This window comes from Sus scrofa, chromosome 2 (genome assembly GCF_000003025.6).
Source record: "Sus scrofa isolate TJ Tabasco breed Duroc chromosome 2, Sscrofa11.1, whole genome shotgun sequence".
In the NCBI taxonomy this organism is placed as follows: Eukaryota; Metazoa; Chordata; class Mammalia; order Artiodactyla; family Suidae; genus Sus; species Sus scrofa.
In genome coordinates, this window is record NC_010444.4 from 11,500,192 (window position 1) to 11,515,219 (window position 15,028).

General features: G+C 39.2%; 1 protein-coding gene across 1 annotated transcript; it reads left to right on the forward strand.

The window, feature by feature from the left end:
• Positions 253-13,298, forward strand: LOC110259711 (putative oocyte-secreted protein 1 homolog). Its single transcript, XM_021085458.1, has 5 exons — positions 253-352; positions 5,025-5,203; positions 8,015-8,112; positions 10,338-10,479; positions 13,040-13,298. Exons 1-5 carry the CDS (start codon positions 274-276, stop codon positions 13,112-13,114), a joined length of 573 nt encoding a protein of 190 aa, XP_020941117.1. The 5' UTR covers positions 253-273; the 3' UTR covers positions 13,115-13,298.

The following is a 15,028-nucleotide window of genomic DNA, read 5'->3' on the forward strand; positions in this document are numbered from 1 at the left end:
CAAAGGTCTTCAAAAAGACAGTTCTGGGGCTACCCCATGATGCTTTGCTGTATTCCCTTTATAGGATACTGGTTTTCAATATCTAAGTGATCAAGAAAAGGTCAGACTTCAGGAGCCAGAGCTGATAATAGGTCTAAAGGCTTTCTCTCTCACTGCAGAACTGAGTTAACAGAATACATCTGTGTGTGCCATCAGGTATAAAAGCTCTTTGGCTTCCCCAGCTGGTCTCAACTTCCTGTTGCCTGAGGACCTCTGAGCCCAGGATCTAGCATCATGAAGTCCTCTGTGGCGTTGGGAGGACTTCTGCTTCTATGTGTTTCCTTGATGTGGATGTGTTCTGGGCAAGAGCCAGGTATGAGTGAACCCCAAATGATGGAGCTTTGAGTTATGAGCTTCTGGATGCTTGGACTTGATTGGCTCCTCCTAAAAGGGAAGAACTCTACAACTCTCATGGCCCCAGCCTTATCCTCCCCTTGAGTCCAGCAGATAATGCTGAATGAGTGAAGGGGTATTGTATGCAAGTTACTTTCTCTGAAGTTTCTCCAATTTGTCTCTCCTCTTTTCCTCCCACCTTCTCCTGCTTGTCAGCTACTGGAATGCCCACCAAGTTATTCTTGGACCAAATGCTCTTGCACATGACTTTCTCTTCCCATTGCTGACACCTCAACTGTTCTTTCACCACTTCACGTGTAAGTTACTTAATTACATGTTCTTAACTGGCCTCCCTTATCTAATTTCCTCTCTTCCCCTCCAGAACATCATTGCATAAGGTTTCTTGAGCTACTATGCTGATTCAACCCCTTCTTAAAAATTCCAGTGCCTCCCTGCAGTCCACTGGGTGAAGCATAGACTAGTTGTCAATATGCTGTAAAGACAGACCTTGGGCTACCCTCTGATCCCATGGGTCTGATTGGTCCCCAAAGAGGGATTTTCAGATTGTTTCCCCACTGGCATTGTGTAGTCTCACTCTGGCACCTGGGAAGAATTTGGTACAGAACCCTTCCCAACATATTCAGGCTGTGTAGACCATAGAGACCTGGGTGGCTCAGGGGAGGCAAATGCTAACTTAAAAATCTTGCAGGTATGTAAACCATTCTAAATGCTCAGAAGGAAAAAGTAAGATAGATTATGTAGCAGGTAGAATTGACATAGTCTAGGAGAACATATTTGAGGTAGGGCCTCGGGATGGCATTGTCTTTACTTAGGGGAAGTTTTGGGGGCTGAAGAGCAGAGAACACCTTCTGATTTTTGCCTTAAAAAAAAGTTATGCAAAATGCCTTTAGTTCAGTGGTGGTCATCTGTGTCTAGGCTGCTACACCAATGGGGATAGAATACAGAGAGGCTGAAAAAAAGGTGGAGGAGACCAAAGGGGTATAAAGGTAACAGGGGATCTTGAGGTGTTTGGGGACAGGGGAGCAAGCAGCACAACCATCCCCTCTGCACAGGCTTTCTGATATAGAGAGTAATGTGCTTTTGCAATGGTTATTAGAGAGCTGATTTTTTTTTTTTAAGTAGAAGTTGTGTGGAAGCTAGGAATGGAATGTTGGTCTGCCACTGAAATTTCAGGACTCAGAGGTGAGGCAGGTGGAAAAGAAAATCAAAGGGAACACTCCCTTTGTGCTAACACCCCACAAAGAGCCAGGGGCCCCCGTTCTGACCCCCCCACCCCGTTCCCATCTGGCCCTGACCTGGGGCTCCATAGCCGAGAACAATGCCTGGCTTGCTTCAAGGCAGCTCATGCTAAAGACTTTGGTCTTTTTCCTGCTCACACCAGAAACCAAATTCTGGAGACCAGGGTAGTGGTATGGACATGAGAAAGTATGCTGAGTGTCTGTGGCATTGGGGCTGACCTAAGGTTTCACCCACCCTATACCATTCTTTCCAAGCCTTGCCTGACGCCTTCCCCCAAATTGGCATCATCATTCACAAACCAGTTCAGATGGATGAAGGATGTGGAAAGTACCATCAATTCTAAACAAGGGGTCCCTGGTAAACAAGTTGGCTGATACAATAGCCACGGTGACCCCCGACCAGATTATAAACTTAGGCACCCAAAGCCCTTGAGTCTCTACTTTCCTTGTCTGTCAAATGCAGAGAATCATGTTCAATTTCCCAAGAGATTGCGTTCAAACTTAAAATAATGGTAGAAATATGACAGATCAAAAAAGAATGAGTATGCAGGTGCTTTGTAAGTATAGATTTCTCCCAAAGTTTCAAATAATGGAATCGAAAACGTGAGTTTTCTCCCCAGTATTAGGATATACCTGGTGGCTAAAGAGGCCTATGAGGCTGTTAGGGCATGTTGTGAAGTGTCCCTTAAGACTTAGAGCTGGCAATAAGTAACTTTGATGCAATTCCACATGCCATCTTCACCCTCAATATTGAACTTTCCCTAGAGAACTCAGGCTCAGGCAGCTTTATTTGGGCTACTTCTGTTTCTATGGTAACGCCGTTGATACTTCAGTTGCCTCACAAGGGTCTAGAATCTGAGCAAGATCTTTCCTCCTTTTCCAAATACAAAGGCCATATTATACCTCTGTTTTTGTCCTCCCAACATTTAGAACAGGGGTATCAGAATGCCCAGTGTTAATTTCCATTTAACACTTTCTTCCCTCATCTATTTACCTACCATGTGCCTGACTGTTGGTGGCTGTAAAAATATAACAGTAAACAGCTTCTATCTTTATAAATCCTGCCTTATAGTTGGGGAGAAGGCACTATAAATAAGTAGATAACTGACTCAAATTTTATGATAAGGGTGATAATAGAAATAAATGGCATGATGTGAGATGGGAATAACTACGGAAAAGAAAAGGCACTTGAATAGAACACTCAGTGCAAGGTCTTCTGAGAAGCCGACATTGAACTAGGACGTGAAAGAAAAGTCATCAAAGCAAATATCCAGAGAAAAGGAATTGGAAAGGAAGTGGCCACCTCAATGAACCATAGGGAGGGATTAAAACACATTGTATTGCCCCCTGGAGTGCTTTGGAAATTTATGTTTTTGTTCTGAACAAGACTAAGGGAAAGAAAATATGCTATACAGCCTAAAATTCAAGAGACAATCTCATACTGCAAAGAATTGTCCCATATGAATTTCAAATACATCCCATTCTTTTATCTTAGAGGCAAACATGTGTGTAATATCCAAACCTAGAATTTACCATTCATGTATATATAAATAGTCTTTTTATAAGGTTCTACATATAAAACCAAGGAAAATTGCACATCAGTTTGCTTGGAACCTTACTGAGTTTTTCATCATTCTGGAAATATCTCTCCCCTGAATTTTGTGGTACTTAAATCTCTGTGTATCAGCAGCAGTGTCACACACTATGACTCTTGATATAAGTGTAGATGACTCTGAGTATCTACATATTGATATCCATGCTACTTTATTATAGCTTGCTTTCTTTTTATTTCTTTGATATTGCAATTAGTGGATTATAGTGACTTTTTAAAGAATGTGTATAGATGGATTATCTATAAATTTTATTTAGGGATAATAAAGGAGACATTAAAATTGATTATTATAGAACTAGAGCATTTGGGTCTGATAGGCTGAGACCACTAGGCTAGAGTTTAGTGTATCAGTGAAGGTTAGGTGGGCAGATACTCAGGGACCACAGCAGTGAAGGTGGTAGAGGCCATTACAACTTCAGGTTTGCTGGGCATAATGGGAAGCAATTGGAGAGTTGTGTGCAAGCTGGTGAAATAGTTTTTATCTGATTTCATGTTTGCAATTGCTCTAGAAGGAGAACAAAAATGGAAGCGGGATGCTCCTTTACAAGGCTATGGAGGTGGTCCAGGAGAAACAGTGGAACTGGGGGTCAGGGCATTTCTCATGGAAAAGTGGATAGATGTGAGATCCAAAAATAGGCCACAAATGATCCTATCTACAAAACAGAAATAGACTCACAGACATAAAGAACAGACTTGTGGTTTCCAAGAGAGAGGGGGAAGAGAGTAAGATGGACTGGGTGTCTGGGGTTGATAGATGCAAACTATTACATTTAGAATGGATATAAATGAGCTCCTACTGTATAGCACAGGGAACTATATCAAGCCTTTTGGGATAGACCATGATGAAAGATAATATAAAAAAGGGAATGTATATAAATATATATACAGTCATTTTTCTGTACAACAGAAATTGACACAACACTGTAAATGAACTATAAATTTTTTTTTAATTTCAAAGGTAAAAGTGAGAAGATTCAGTGGACTGGATGCTGGTCCAAAGGAAAAGCAGGAGTTGGGAATAAATCCTTGTGTCTCTTGACTTGGCAGTTGAATGCATTGTGGTGTTATCAAGAGAGATAGAAAACAAACAGGGAGTGGGGTGAAAGTTTGGATTTCTGTGTTGGACATGTACCCTTTGAGTGGACTCTTTCAAATATCCACTTGCTCTCTAGTAGCTAATGGGAAAGAAGACTCTCAAACTCAGGAGAGAAGTCTAGGCCAGGTATAAAAATCAGATCTGCCAAGGTAATGGAATGTGGTCTCAATAAGCAATGAACCTGGCATGATTTTCAGTCCAGCTCTTAAGAGTTCTGTGACCCTGAAAGAGTCTCTCATTCTCTCCATATTTTTGGTACATCTGCTCCTGTGTGACACAGAGCCATGGGCAAAAAGTTAAAATAGGGGATTATTTTCCAAGAGTTCACATTTTCCAGGACACTAGGTTTCAGGGAACTTAGCACCTGGCTTGAGAGCCCTAATAAGGACATGCTCCTCCACCAAATGGAGCTGCCACTGCCATTGTTTCTCAGGTAGACATTCTGAGGGCTCTGCAGGTTGATTCTGACCATTTTTGGTGGCGCCAGGGAGGAAGGGTGGCTGGGGTGGAAAGAGGGGGTGTTGTACTGTGAAAAGAATCATTTTCTTATACAACTCTCTAAGCTCATTTCTTTTAGCTGAAGCTGGTCTTCCTTCATGTTACCTAATACTGCTCAAACTTTGAGCTATTTGTTGAAACAGAATTGCTGGCTGATTTTTTTTTTTTTTTTTGGCTCTTTTAACAGTGTTGGTACAATGTAGCTGTCTTCATTTCCGCACTATAGCTAAAAGAGCACTATTTTATAAAGATGAATTGGTAGGCCCTGATGAATTATTTCTGGGCACTGGCTGTCTGGCAATTCATGTGCGAGCAGATGAACTTGAATTTGATTATCCTGTTACTTTGTGTGGAATTGAAATACAGGTAAGAGAAACAACTGTTTTACCTAGTATCATCTGTAAAAATTTGAAACTGTTGCTTTATGTTTATTATAATATGCCATTTGCACTTCTAATTGGTATGATAGCTTAAGCGGAAGCCCAGAAAGAACACAAAAACCTTTTATCTGTTTTCATTCATTTCCCAGAGACCTACTATGTATAGAACATGAAGAGTGAATAGGAGGCCCAAAGACCATTCTCTTCTGAAGCTTGGAGTCTGCGTGTATCATGATATAAATATATTATCAGCACTTTCACACATTTTCCAATCCTCATAATTCTATGGAGAAATGCCATCCTTATTTGTGCAGGTTAAGGAATTGAAGCACAAATACTGGCAATGTAACCAAACTCAAAAAGTTAATATAGAGCAGAGCTTTATTTGCTTCTGCCCTTTGTCATATTTTGTTTTGCATTATGACTCTGAGATGAGGTCCTACTGTACAGCACAGGGAACTATATCCATCTCTTGGGATAGAACATGATGGAAGATAATGTGAGAAAAACAATATATATATACATATATATATGACTGGGTCACTTTGCTGTACAGCAGAAATCAGCATTGTAAATCAACTATACTTTAATTAAAATTTCTAATTTTTAAAAAAGCAGCTCTAATTGTAGAATATACAGCAACAATTTTACAAAAACTACCTGGAGGAGTTTGGAGGAAAGTTACAGGAGGTATTTTGAACTCAAAATAGACTTTGCTTGTTCTTCTCTATCTCACAAAAGATTATTGAAAATATATCCATATTATAGCAACATCAGAGTAAGGAAAGCTCTGGAAAGGTTTTGATATAGGAGCTTTCCATCACACCAAAGGTAAGTGTAACACTACATCCATTTTATCTCGGTTTGCACTGCTTTAGCCATGGGGTTAAGTATTTTCTGCCAGGAACCTACCCACAAGTCAATAGAAGGGGTTGTTTGGACATGTTGGTGTGAAGTTCTTTCAATGGAGCCTCTTCGCTGACCCATAAGTGTTGTGGTCTGAGGGCGCCACTTATGCTTGTCCAGCACATGCCATTTTGCCAGCCCTTAATCCCTCCAGTGGGATCCAGTGACTCAGATATTCTCCATCATCCTTGCCAGGGAGAGATCCAAAGTCATTTGATCCACTTTTAATGGTTAAAAACAACTGTCACTCCTACAGTCCTAGGCAACAGCCTAAACTGGTAGTTATCAAGCTGGGGTGATTTTTTGCCTCCCAGTGGACATTCAGCAATGTCTGGAGACAATTTTAGTTGTCACATCAGGCAGGGCTGCAGTGAGTGCTACTGGCATCTAGTGAGCAGAGGCCAGAGATATAGCTAAACACCCTACACTGCAACCTACACCACAGCAAAGTCAGATCCTTAATCCACTGAGCAAGGCCAGGGATTGAACCCGCATCCTCATGGCTCCCAGTACAGATTGTTAACTGCTGAACCACACAGGGAACTCCTAATTGTCTTTTTAAAAAATCTTACCACTTGACTTGATTTTCTGAAACAGATAAATCATTTAGATGCCAGGATACTCTGTAGCTAATAAATCTATAATTTGATGACATAAGAACTTCCCTATTAAAGTGGGAAAAAAAGAAGATACACATACAAAATATACATTAAGATCTTAATAATATAAACAGTGGAGAGCTAATAAAGTTAGGTAGAAATACACACCAACAGAGAATTAAACCCAGGATGATATCATTTTAGGAAATATACCTCATTTGCTGAGCCGTAAACATATTTCACATGCTTCCTGCAATATGTGCATATTTTACATTCAGAAAACTCTGTTCAGTAGAACACATGCAGAAGTTTTAAGTACCTATCTTCCTATCAGGCTAATGTTTTCGAGGATTTGAAGAGCAGATCAAAAAGAAAATATTATGTTTTAATTAGAAGCTATATAAAGTATTTCAAAACCCCACAATATTGTCTTTTAAAAAATCCTTTCCTGGTAGAAAAATTCTTCTCCTAAGATGTGAAATTTTTTTCATTCCTCGAAAAATTTCTTTTCTTTTTTTTTTTTTTTTTTTTTTTGTTTGCTTTTCAGGGCTGCACCCACAGTATATGGAAGTCCCAGGCTAGGTGTCAAATCAGAGCTACAGCTGCCGGCCTACGCCACTGTAACACCAGATCCAAGCCACATCTGCAACCTACACCATAGCTCACAGCAACGCCAGATCCTCAACCCACTGGGCAAGCCCAGGGATTGAACCCACCTCCTCATGGCTACTAGTCTTCCACTGTGCCATGATGGGAACTCCCCTCAAAATTTTTTTTTAATATTCTGGGAAAGAAAAAGAATGTATGCCAATTCTAGCTGTAATTATTGCATTAAATATGATTTGATACATATTATATAATTTTTGAATAATCTAAGTTATTAAAAAATGAAATTTATTATACTGTTCAGAATATAGGACCATTTTACCACAAAGCTGTACTCTGACTTACTGCATACAAAGTAAAGCATTTTGTTTTAAAATACATTCATCACCTTTTGTATCATTTTAAAACTTGAATCTCATGATTTTTTAATTTTGATTTGAGCAGTTGAACATAAAACACTCAGGATCAACTGACCCTTAGCTGCCAATTCTATTCAAAATCATATGCCCTGTGTTTTTGTTCTGTATTCTCCTGAAGTTAAATGCCTCCGCTTTGCCAAGGAAAACTTTAATTACCCTAATTGCAGTCAATATCATGATCTCTAGAGAGTGAACAGTTTTAAATTTGAATAAAATAATATTTTGCGACAAATAAACACAAATTTCAAAGGTGTTTTTCCCCACCAGGTTTTCTATGATGGAACATTCATTAATTCCTGGCTTACCTACAAACCAAGGAATCACTTACTTTCTGCTGAACTTCGTTTGGAGTGTATGGTTCCCAGGTTAGTGCAAAACATCCTTTTTTTTCTTCCTTACATACTATAGCTTTTTGCTGAAATGTAGCACTATTTATCCAGAGACCTCGAAAGTCATAGTTGTTTGGGGGTTTTTTTGTTGTTTTTGTTGTTATTTTTAGGTCCACACTAGCGGCATATGGAAGTCCCCAGGGTAGGGATCAAATCGTAGCTGTAGCTGCTGGCCTACACCACAGCCACAGCAAGGCAGGATCTGAGCCAAATCTGAAACCTACACCACAGCTCATGGAAACACTGGAGCTTTAACCCACTGAGCAAGGCCAGGGATCAAACCTGCAGCCTCATGGATACTAGTCAGGTTCATTACTGCTGAGCCACAACAGGAACGCCATGATTGTTTCTATCTAGATTAGCTTGATAGTATGTCTGCCAATATTATTTAATCTCTGGAGCATCTCACTGTTCAGCTGTCAGGACTCAGGATGAGTGAGTTACACAAGTTACAAAGCCAGACGTGAACCTCGCTTCTTAATTCTAGATCCTTGATTCTTTCTATTCACTCTCCCATCCATGATGAGGGTATGCTGCCTAATCTACTCATGGCACCAACACTTGACACACACATGTAAGGTGTCTTAGGCAGATGGATAGATGGGCTTTGACTCTTCCGTAATTCAAGAGGCTCTGCTTGTGCAGAAGAGTTGGGGTTTGGGAAGTCAAATAAATAATAATCCATTTCCCCTCCTGAATTTGATATCAACGAAGTAATAAGTCAGAGGATAGAGAAGATGTTGATCAGGATGCAGCTTTATTTCTAATAAAGCCAACTGGCAAATGAGGCTTTAGACCTGCAACTATAAACCTCCCTACAACTGCCACCATGATATGAATTTACTGACTCAGGAGAAAGAACTGGAAGATTGCAATCTTCCCCCCTTGCCTGCAAAGAACTGATCTGGTAAGCTGGCCTCCTGGCTGCAGAGCAGATCAGAAGGTGACCCTCTGAAGACAGTCTGGCTCCACAAAGAGAACTACACTGGGACCGAATGGTCAATGATCAGTTCTTTCTCTCAAATTTACTATTGGATAATATTTTCTTCTTCCACTGAGAAAAATGCAGGGAGAGGGCCCATAGAAGGTGAAACTCTTCCTCCTATGGTTTTCTCTCCCAGACAGCAAACCAACATATACCTTTCTTCTCTGGAAACTTAAAAATATGGGGTAAAAAAAACCAAAAAAACAAAACAGTATCCAACATCCCAATTTTAAAAAGAAAAAGAAAATTCTACTGTTTGAGCAGTAAGGGTACAATTTCTTTTAAACCAGTTGGAATTAAATAAGAAGAAGTAGAAACTTTGCTAAGAACAGACTGTCAGGCAACAGCTTTTGACCAGAAAAATGTTTGATCCTTGCTACTAACAAAAAACTCATTTATTGAACACTTACCATGTGCCAGCCACAAGTTTACAAGAACTTAAGGCATTTTAATCATCATTATCAACCTTATGCATGAGTCACTAATATTTAATGTTTGAGAAACTGGTCTTAGATGCATTGAATGATTTGCCAATGTCACCTAGCTAGAAAGTCCTAGATTTAATCCTAGGTAGAATGACTCAAGCTGCTGTTTTACATTGCTATGCTACGCCATTCTGTGATGGTTAGTAAGCTCTTTCAGCTTCTAAACTGGCTGATGTTGTCTTTTGAATAAAAAGAATAGCTTTTATTAGCTCTTTGCAGACCTGTTAATAAACTTTAAGAGATTCTAGGAAAATCTTGCCTTGGACCTATTACTCTTTTCAAGCAAAAATCCCTGTTCATATCTTAAAATGGTTTTTCTTAATTTAACAGAGAACGTTTCTGGTTACATAATTTATTAGCCCACAATAAAGGATTTGGTGAGGGTATTGAACAGAACATGATAATGTGTTTGTTTGTTTGTTTATTTTTGGCTGCACCATGGTACATGGGGTTCTTGGGCCAGGGATCAGATCCAAGCTGTGACAACGCCAGATTGCTTAGTTCACTCTGCCTGACCAGGGATTGAACCTGTGTCCTGGCACTGCAGTGATACTACCAATCCCATTGTGCTGCAGCGGGAACTCCAATAATGTATTATTCTTAAAATAAAATGAAAAGTTATAGCTGTTAAAGCATAGCTTGCTAATATCTGAGCCCAAAGATCAATTCCAGGAATGATATCTTAAGCCTTGGTATTACTTTTCAATTCTCTTCTTTTTTTCTTTTGAAAGCTCCTGTGTCTCCCCTGACAAGTCCACTAATGACACTGAAAGAATCAATAGCTTAATCATACCTCCACCTGTTCAATACTGGTTCTTGATACAGTACAGATACTGTGTGAGATGTGGTTATGCCCACTTCAGAGATAACTGGGTAAGGATACCTTCAAAATCCAATACCTACCAAGCCCAAACATTCTGTCCATCCTACTTCCTCCCCCTTCCTCCTTGCAACCACAACTCTGTTCTCTACATCTGTGAGTCTGTTTCTGTTTAGATAGGATCATTTGTGCCATATTTGGATTCCACATATAAGTGATGTCATATGGTATTTGTCTTTCTAATTTATTTCACTCAGTATGAGAATCTCTAGTTGCCTCCATTTAGAATGGATAAGCAGTGAGGTCCTACTGTACAGCGCAGGGAACTATATCCAATCTCTTGGGGTAGGACATGATAGCATGAGAAAAAGAATGTATATATAAATGTATGACTGGGTCACTATGCTGTGCAGCAGAAATCTACACTACACTGTAAATCAACTATACTCTAATAAAAATAAAATTTTAAAAAAGCCAACATTTAATGTGTCAAATCAGAGATTTTATGACCAAAAAAAAAAAAAGTATTGAGGACAAGTAACAACAGGCAAGGTCTAAATCCCCACTAGGGTCTGAGTGGCATACAATTCAGTGGTAGAGTTATGTATGAGTGGCGTTACACTGAATTCTCTCTCGTAGTTGTATTACACCATCCTTGGTATTTATAGGAGGATGACCCTATACCTTCCAGTCATAAATTTCTACTCACCCTATGGGTTTTTTCCCTTAACAGTAAAGATGTCACTTGATTAAGTTTAGAACTGAATATCTGAGTCAAAAACCGAGAACTGAGATAGAAAAGAGAAGTTGATAAATTCAGAGATTGCCAGTTTCAAACATTTTTCTTCACTTCTGTGAAGAGACCAACTTTCTTAAAGCTGAGGAGGGCCCTTGGAAGGGAACACTGGAGCTAGTCCTTTGGGTTTTCCCACTCGGTCCAGTTCAAACAAAATTTCATTTTTTAAAATTTTGTAATGATTTTTATTTTTTTCCATTATAGCTGGTTTACAGTGTTCTGTCAATTTTCTATGTACAGCATGGTGGCCCAGTGACACATACACGCATACATTCTTTTTCTCACATTATCATGCTCCATCATAAGTGACTAGATATAGTTCCCAGTGCTATACAGCAAGATCTCATTGCTTATCCATTCCAAAGGCAAGAGTTTGCATCTACTAACCCCAAATTCCCAATCCATGCCACTCCCTCCCCCTTGGCAACCATAAGTCTACTCTCCATGTCCATGATTTTCTTTTCTGTGGAAAAGTTCATTTGTACCATATATTAGATTCCAGATATAAGTGATATCATGTACTATTTGTCTTTCTCTTTCTGACTTACTTCACTTACTATGAGAGTCTCTAGTTCCATCCATGTTGCTGCAAATGGCATTAGTTTGTTTTTTTATGGCTGAGAAGTATTCCATTGTGTGTGTGTGTGTGTGTGTGTGTGTATCACATCTTCTTAATCCAATAATCTGTTGATGGAAATTTGGGTTGTTTCCATGTCTTGGCTATTGTAAATAGTGCTGCAATGAATATGCAAGTGCCTGTGTCTTTTTCAAGGAAAGCTTTGTCCAGATATATGCCCAAGAGTGGGATTTCTGGGTCATATGGTAGTTCTATGTATAGTTTTCTAAGGTACCTCCATACTGTTTTCCATAGTGGTCGTACCAATTTACATTCCCACCAGCAGTGCAGGAGGGTTCCCTTTTCTCCACAGACCCTCCAGCACTTGTTATTTGTGGATTTATTAATGATGGCCATTCAGACTGGTGTGAGGTGTTACCTCATAGCAGTTTTGATTTTCATTTGTCTAATAAAAAGTGATGTTGAGCATTTTTTCATGTGCTTATTGGCCATCTGTATATATTCCTTGGAGAAATGTCTATTCAAGTCTTTTGCCCATTTTTCAATTGGGTTGTTGACTGTTTTCTTGTTGAGTTATATAAGTTGTTTGTATATTTTAGAGATTAAGCCCTTGTCAGTTGCATCATTTGAAACTATTTTCTCCCATTCTGTAAGTTGTCTTTTGAGGTTTTTTTTTTTTTTAATGGTTTCCTTTGCTGTGCAAAAGCTTGTCAGTTCGATTAGGTCCCATTGGTTTATGTTTGCTTTTATTTCTGTTGCTTTGGGAGACTAACCTGAGAAAACAGTTGTAAAATTGATATCAGAGGATGTTTTTCCTATGTCTCTTCTAGGAGTTTGATTGTGTCTTGTCTTATGTTTAAGTCTTTAAGCCATTTTGAGTTTATTTTTATGCATGGCGTGAGGGTGTGTTCCAGTTTCATTGATTTACATGCAGCCAAACAATATTTCAAACATGTGCAAGACTCCCTTGAATTTTGTTTTCCTTCTATAATCTTTAAGAGATGGGATCCAGGTTGCTCCTGTTCTTAAAATCTGGACTATCTCAAACCATCTGGGATACAATTCATATCTGGGAGTTATAAGAAAATCAGACCCTAAAGCTCACCTTAAATAGTCTTACTAGTTCCATTCCCCTTGGTATGAACTCAGAGAGTCCTCCTGTTTGTTTGAACAATATCCCTGAAACTTGGGTTTCATAAATACCAAATATCAGTTGCTTATGAATTTTGTTTTTCTACAGTCAACGCCTTTTTATGGACCACACAATTACTCCCTTCCAAGGAACCTGACTCCTTCTTTCCTCTATGAACTTTAGAAGTGTGTGCTCCTGGACATCCAACAGCAACACAGAAGTAATCCAGTTTATCGATGTCATGAGGCATTTTATTCTTATGTTATTTATATCTTTTTAATTCATTTTAATCTATTGTAACCATGATGCCTTTGAGAAAGGCCATTGGTGCTTTTAACTTTCAGTGTGGCCATATGTCCATGAATAAAAAGGCATATTTTATTATATATCTGCCTTTATTGGATTTCTCATTTAGCATGCTGGGCTACTGGGCTGGGTAAAAGGGAAGGTGGGATCTGGGAGAAAGTTTATCACCAATGTTATTCTCAACAACTATTGAACATGTAGCTGCTGAAAATTTGTAGTAGTTGTATGTAGGAATATGGATAGTACACTTGCTTGGAAGATAGTAAATAGAAATTAAAACCCATTAGAAGCAGAGAGAGCTCAGAAGGGTGAGTGAACAGAATGTCTATTTATATCCCCCCCACCAAATTATTCTATAATGCAAGTTCAAAGGGTTGGATTTTGTCTCTACCCACATGTCCCTCTGACAGTCCCTTGGTCATATTATGATACATCCCTCCACCCCCAATACAAACAATACCAGCCACTCTTCCATTCTTGGTCCCAAAGATTCTGTGTCAAGTGGCTACTTGCACAGAAAACTCTGAAAGTTATGGTCATCTCTACTGATACCTTTTCAAATTTTACTTTGGTCAAGATGTTATCACCTTTTTAAATTTAGAAGCCCTATTACCATCAAAAGAATTTTAATTGTATGCTCTGTGGTAATGATGCAAGCACAGTCACTTTCTTGGGTGTGACATGATGGAGAAGGTAAAATAAGATCCCCAAGTATAGGACGGGGTTTTTCCAAAGTCCAAACTGGCCCCTGAGCTTCTGTCATGGACCTGGATGTGTTCTTACCTGCTTAGTCAACCCTACCCTTGTAAGCCCCACATATTTTCTGTGTATACATTATTAATAATAGATGTTTTCAATTTGCATGTCCAATTAGGTTGAATTCAAGCCAGGGAAACCCACTAGCTGAAGCTGGAATGGTCCAAGCCCCAGCCCTTTCCACCATCATTTTCATAAGGGGCATCTTAGTTTCCCGGTAAGGGTAAAAGACACCTTGATCTTACTCTGCTTAGGGCAAGATTAAGACTCTGAAAACCTCCCTAGGTAGGGCTCAGGGATTGAGAAACTGGCCATTTGAGCCTGCATCCTCTTATTACCTCTTCTGCCCAGTAAGTAAGGAAAGCTGCTTCACTTTCAAAAGTTTTGCCCTGGGGTTCCAGCTGTGGCTCGGCAGGTTAAGAACCCTACATAGTGTCCATGAGCATGCAGGTTTGATCCCTGGCCTTGCTCCTTGGGTTAAGGTTCTGGCATCTTTTATTTTTACAGTTCTTGCCAATGTTTTTAAGAGCCATTCAGGGAGCAATCAAAATGCCCCCGAAGCTGCAGAAGTCATGCACCCAAGCCAAGCTCGCAAAATAAACCTCCTCCCACCAAAAAAAAAAAAAAAAATCATGAGGATGAATGAATAGACGGGTAGATACAAAAATATATATTTTCTAGGACTTGCACCTTTGAAGAGGCCCAGGCCAGGTGCATTGCAAGATTACCCCATATTTTCAATTGACTTCATTCTAGAAGTATTTTTCTATGCAAAATTTTATTTGAAATAGAATCATCAGTGATTTGGTGCTTTATTTACACTGACCCCATGGCATTCGTTCAGTTACCCACCATCTATTGAGAGTTACTATGAGCAAACTATTGTTTTATGCTTGAAGAATACATTAATTTTTCAAAAAGACAAAAATCTCTTTCCTTTTTGACCTTACATCCTAATAAAAAAAAAAAAGATGGGTAAGTAAAATGTATTGCACGTGGTTAGTGCTAAGAAGGAAAAATTAAAAAGAGATGGGT

Bases quoted from the DNA above. Each gene is read 5' to 3' on its own strand.
- LOC110259711 (XM_021085458.1), top strand. From the start codon at position 274: ATGAAGTCCTCTGTGGCGTTGGGAGGACTTCTGCTTCTATGTGTTTCC. The intron at 5,204-8,014 runs GTAAGAGAAACA...TTTCCCCACCAG, and splicing joins TGTGTGGAATTGAAATACAG to GTTTTCTATGATGGAACATT. The intron at 8,113-10,337 runs GTTAGTGCAAAA...TTCTTTTGAAAG, and splicing joins TTGGAGTGTATGGTTCCCAG to CTCCTGTGTCTCCCCTGACA.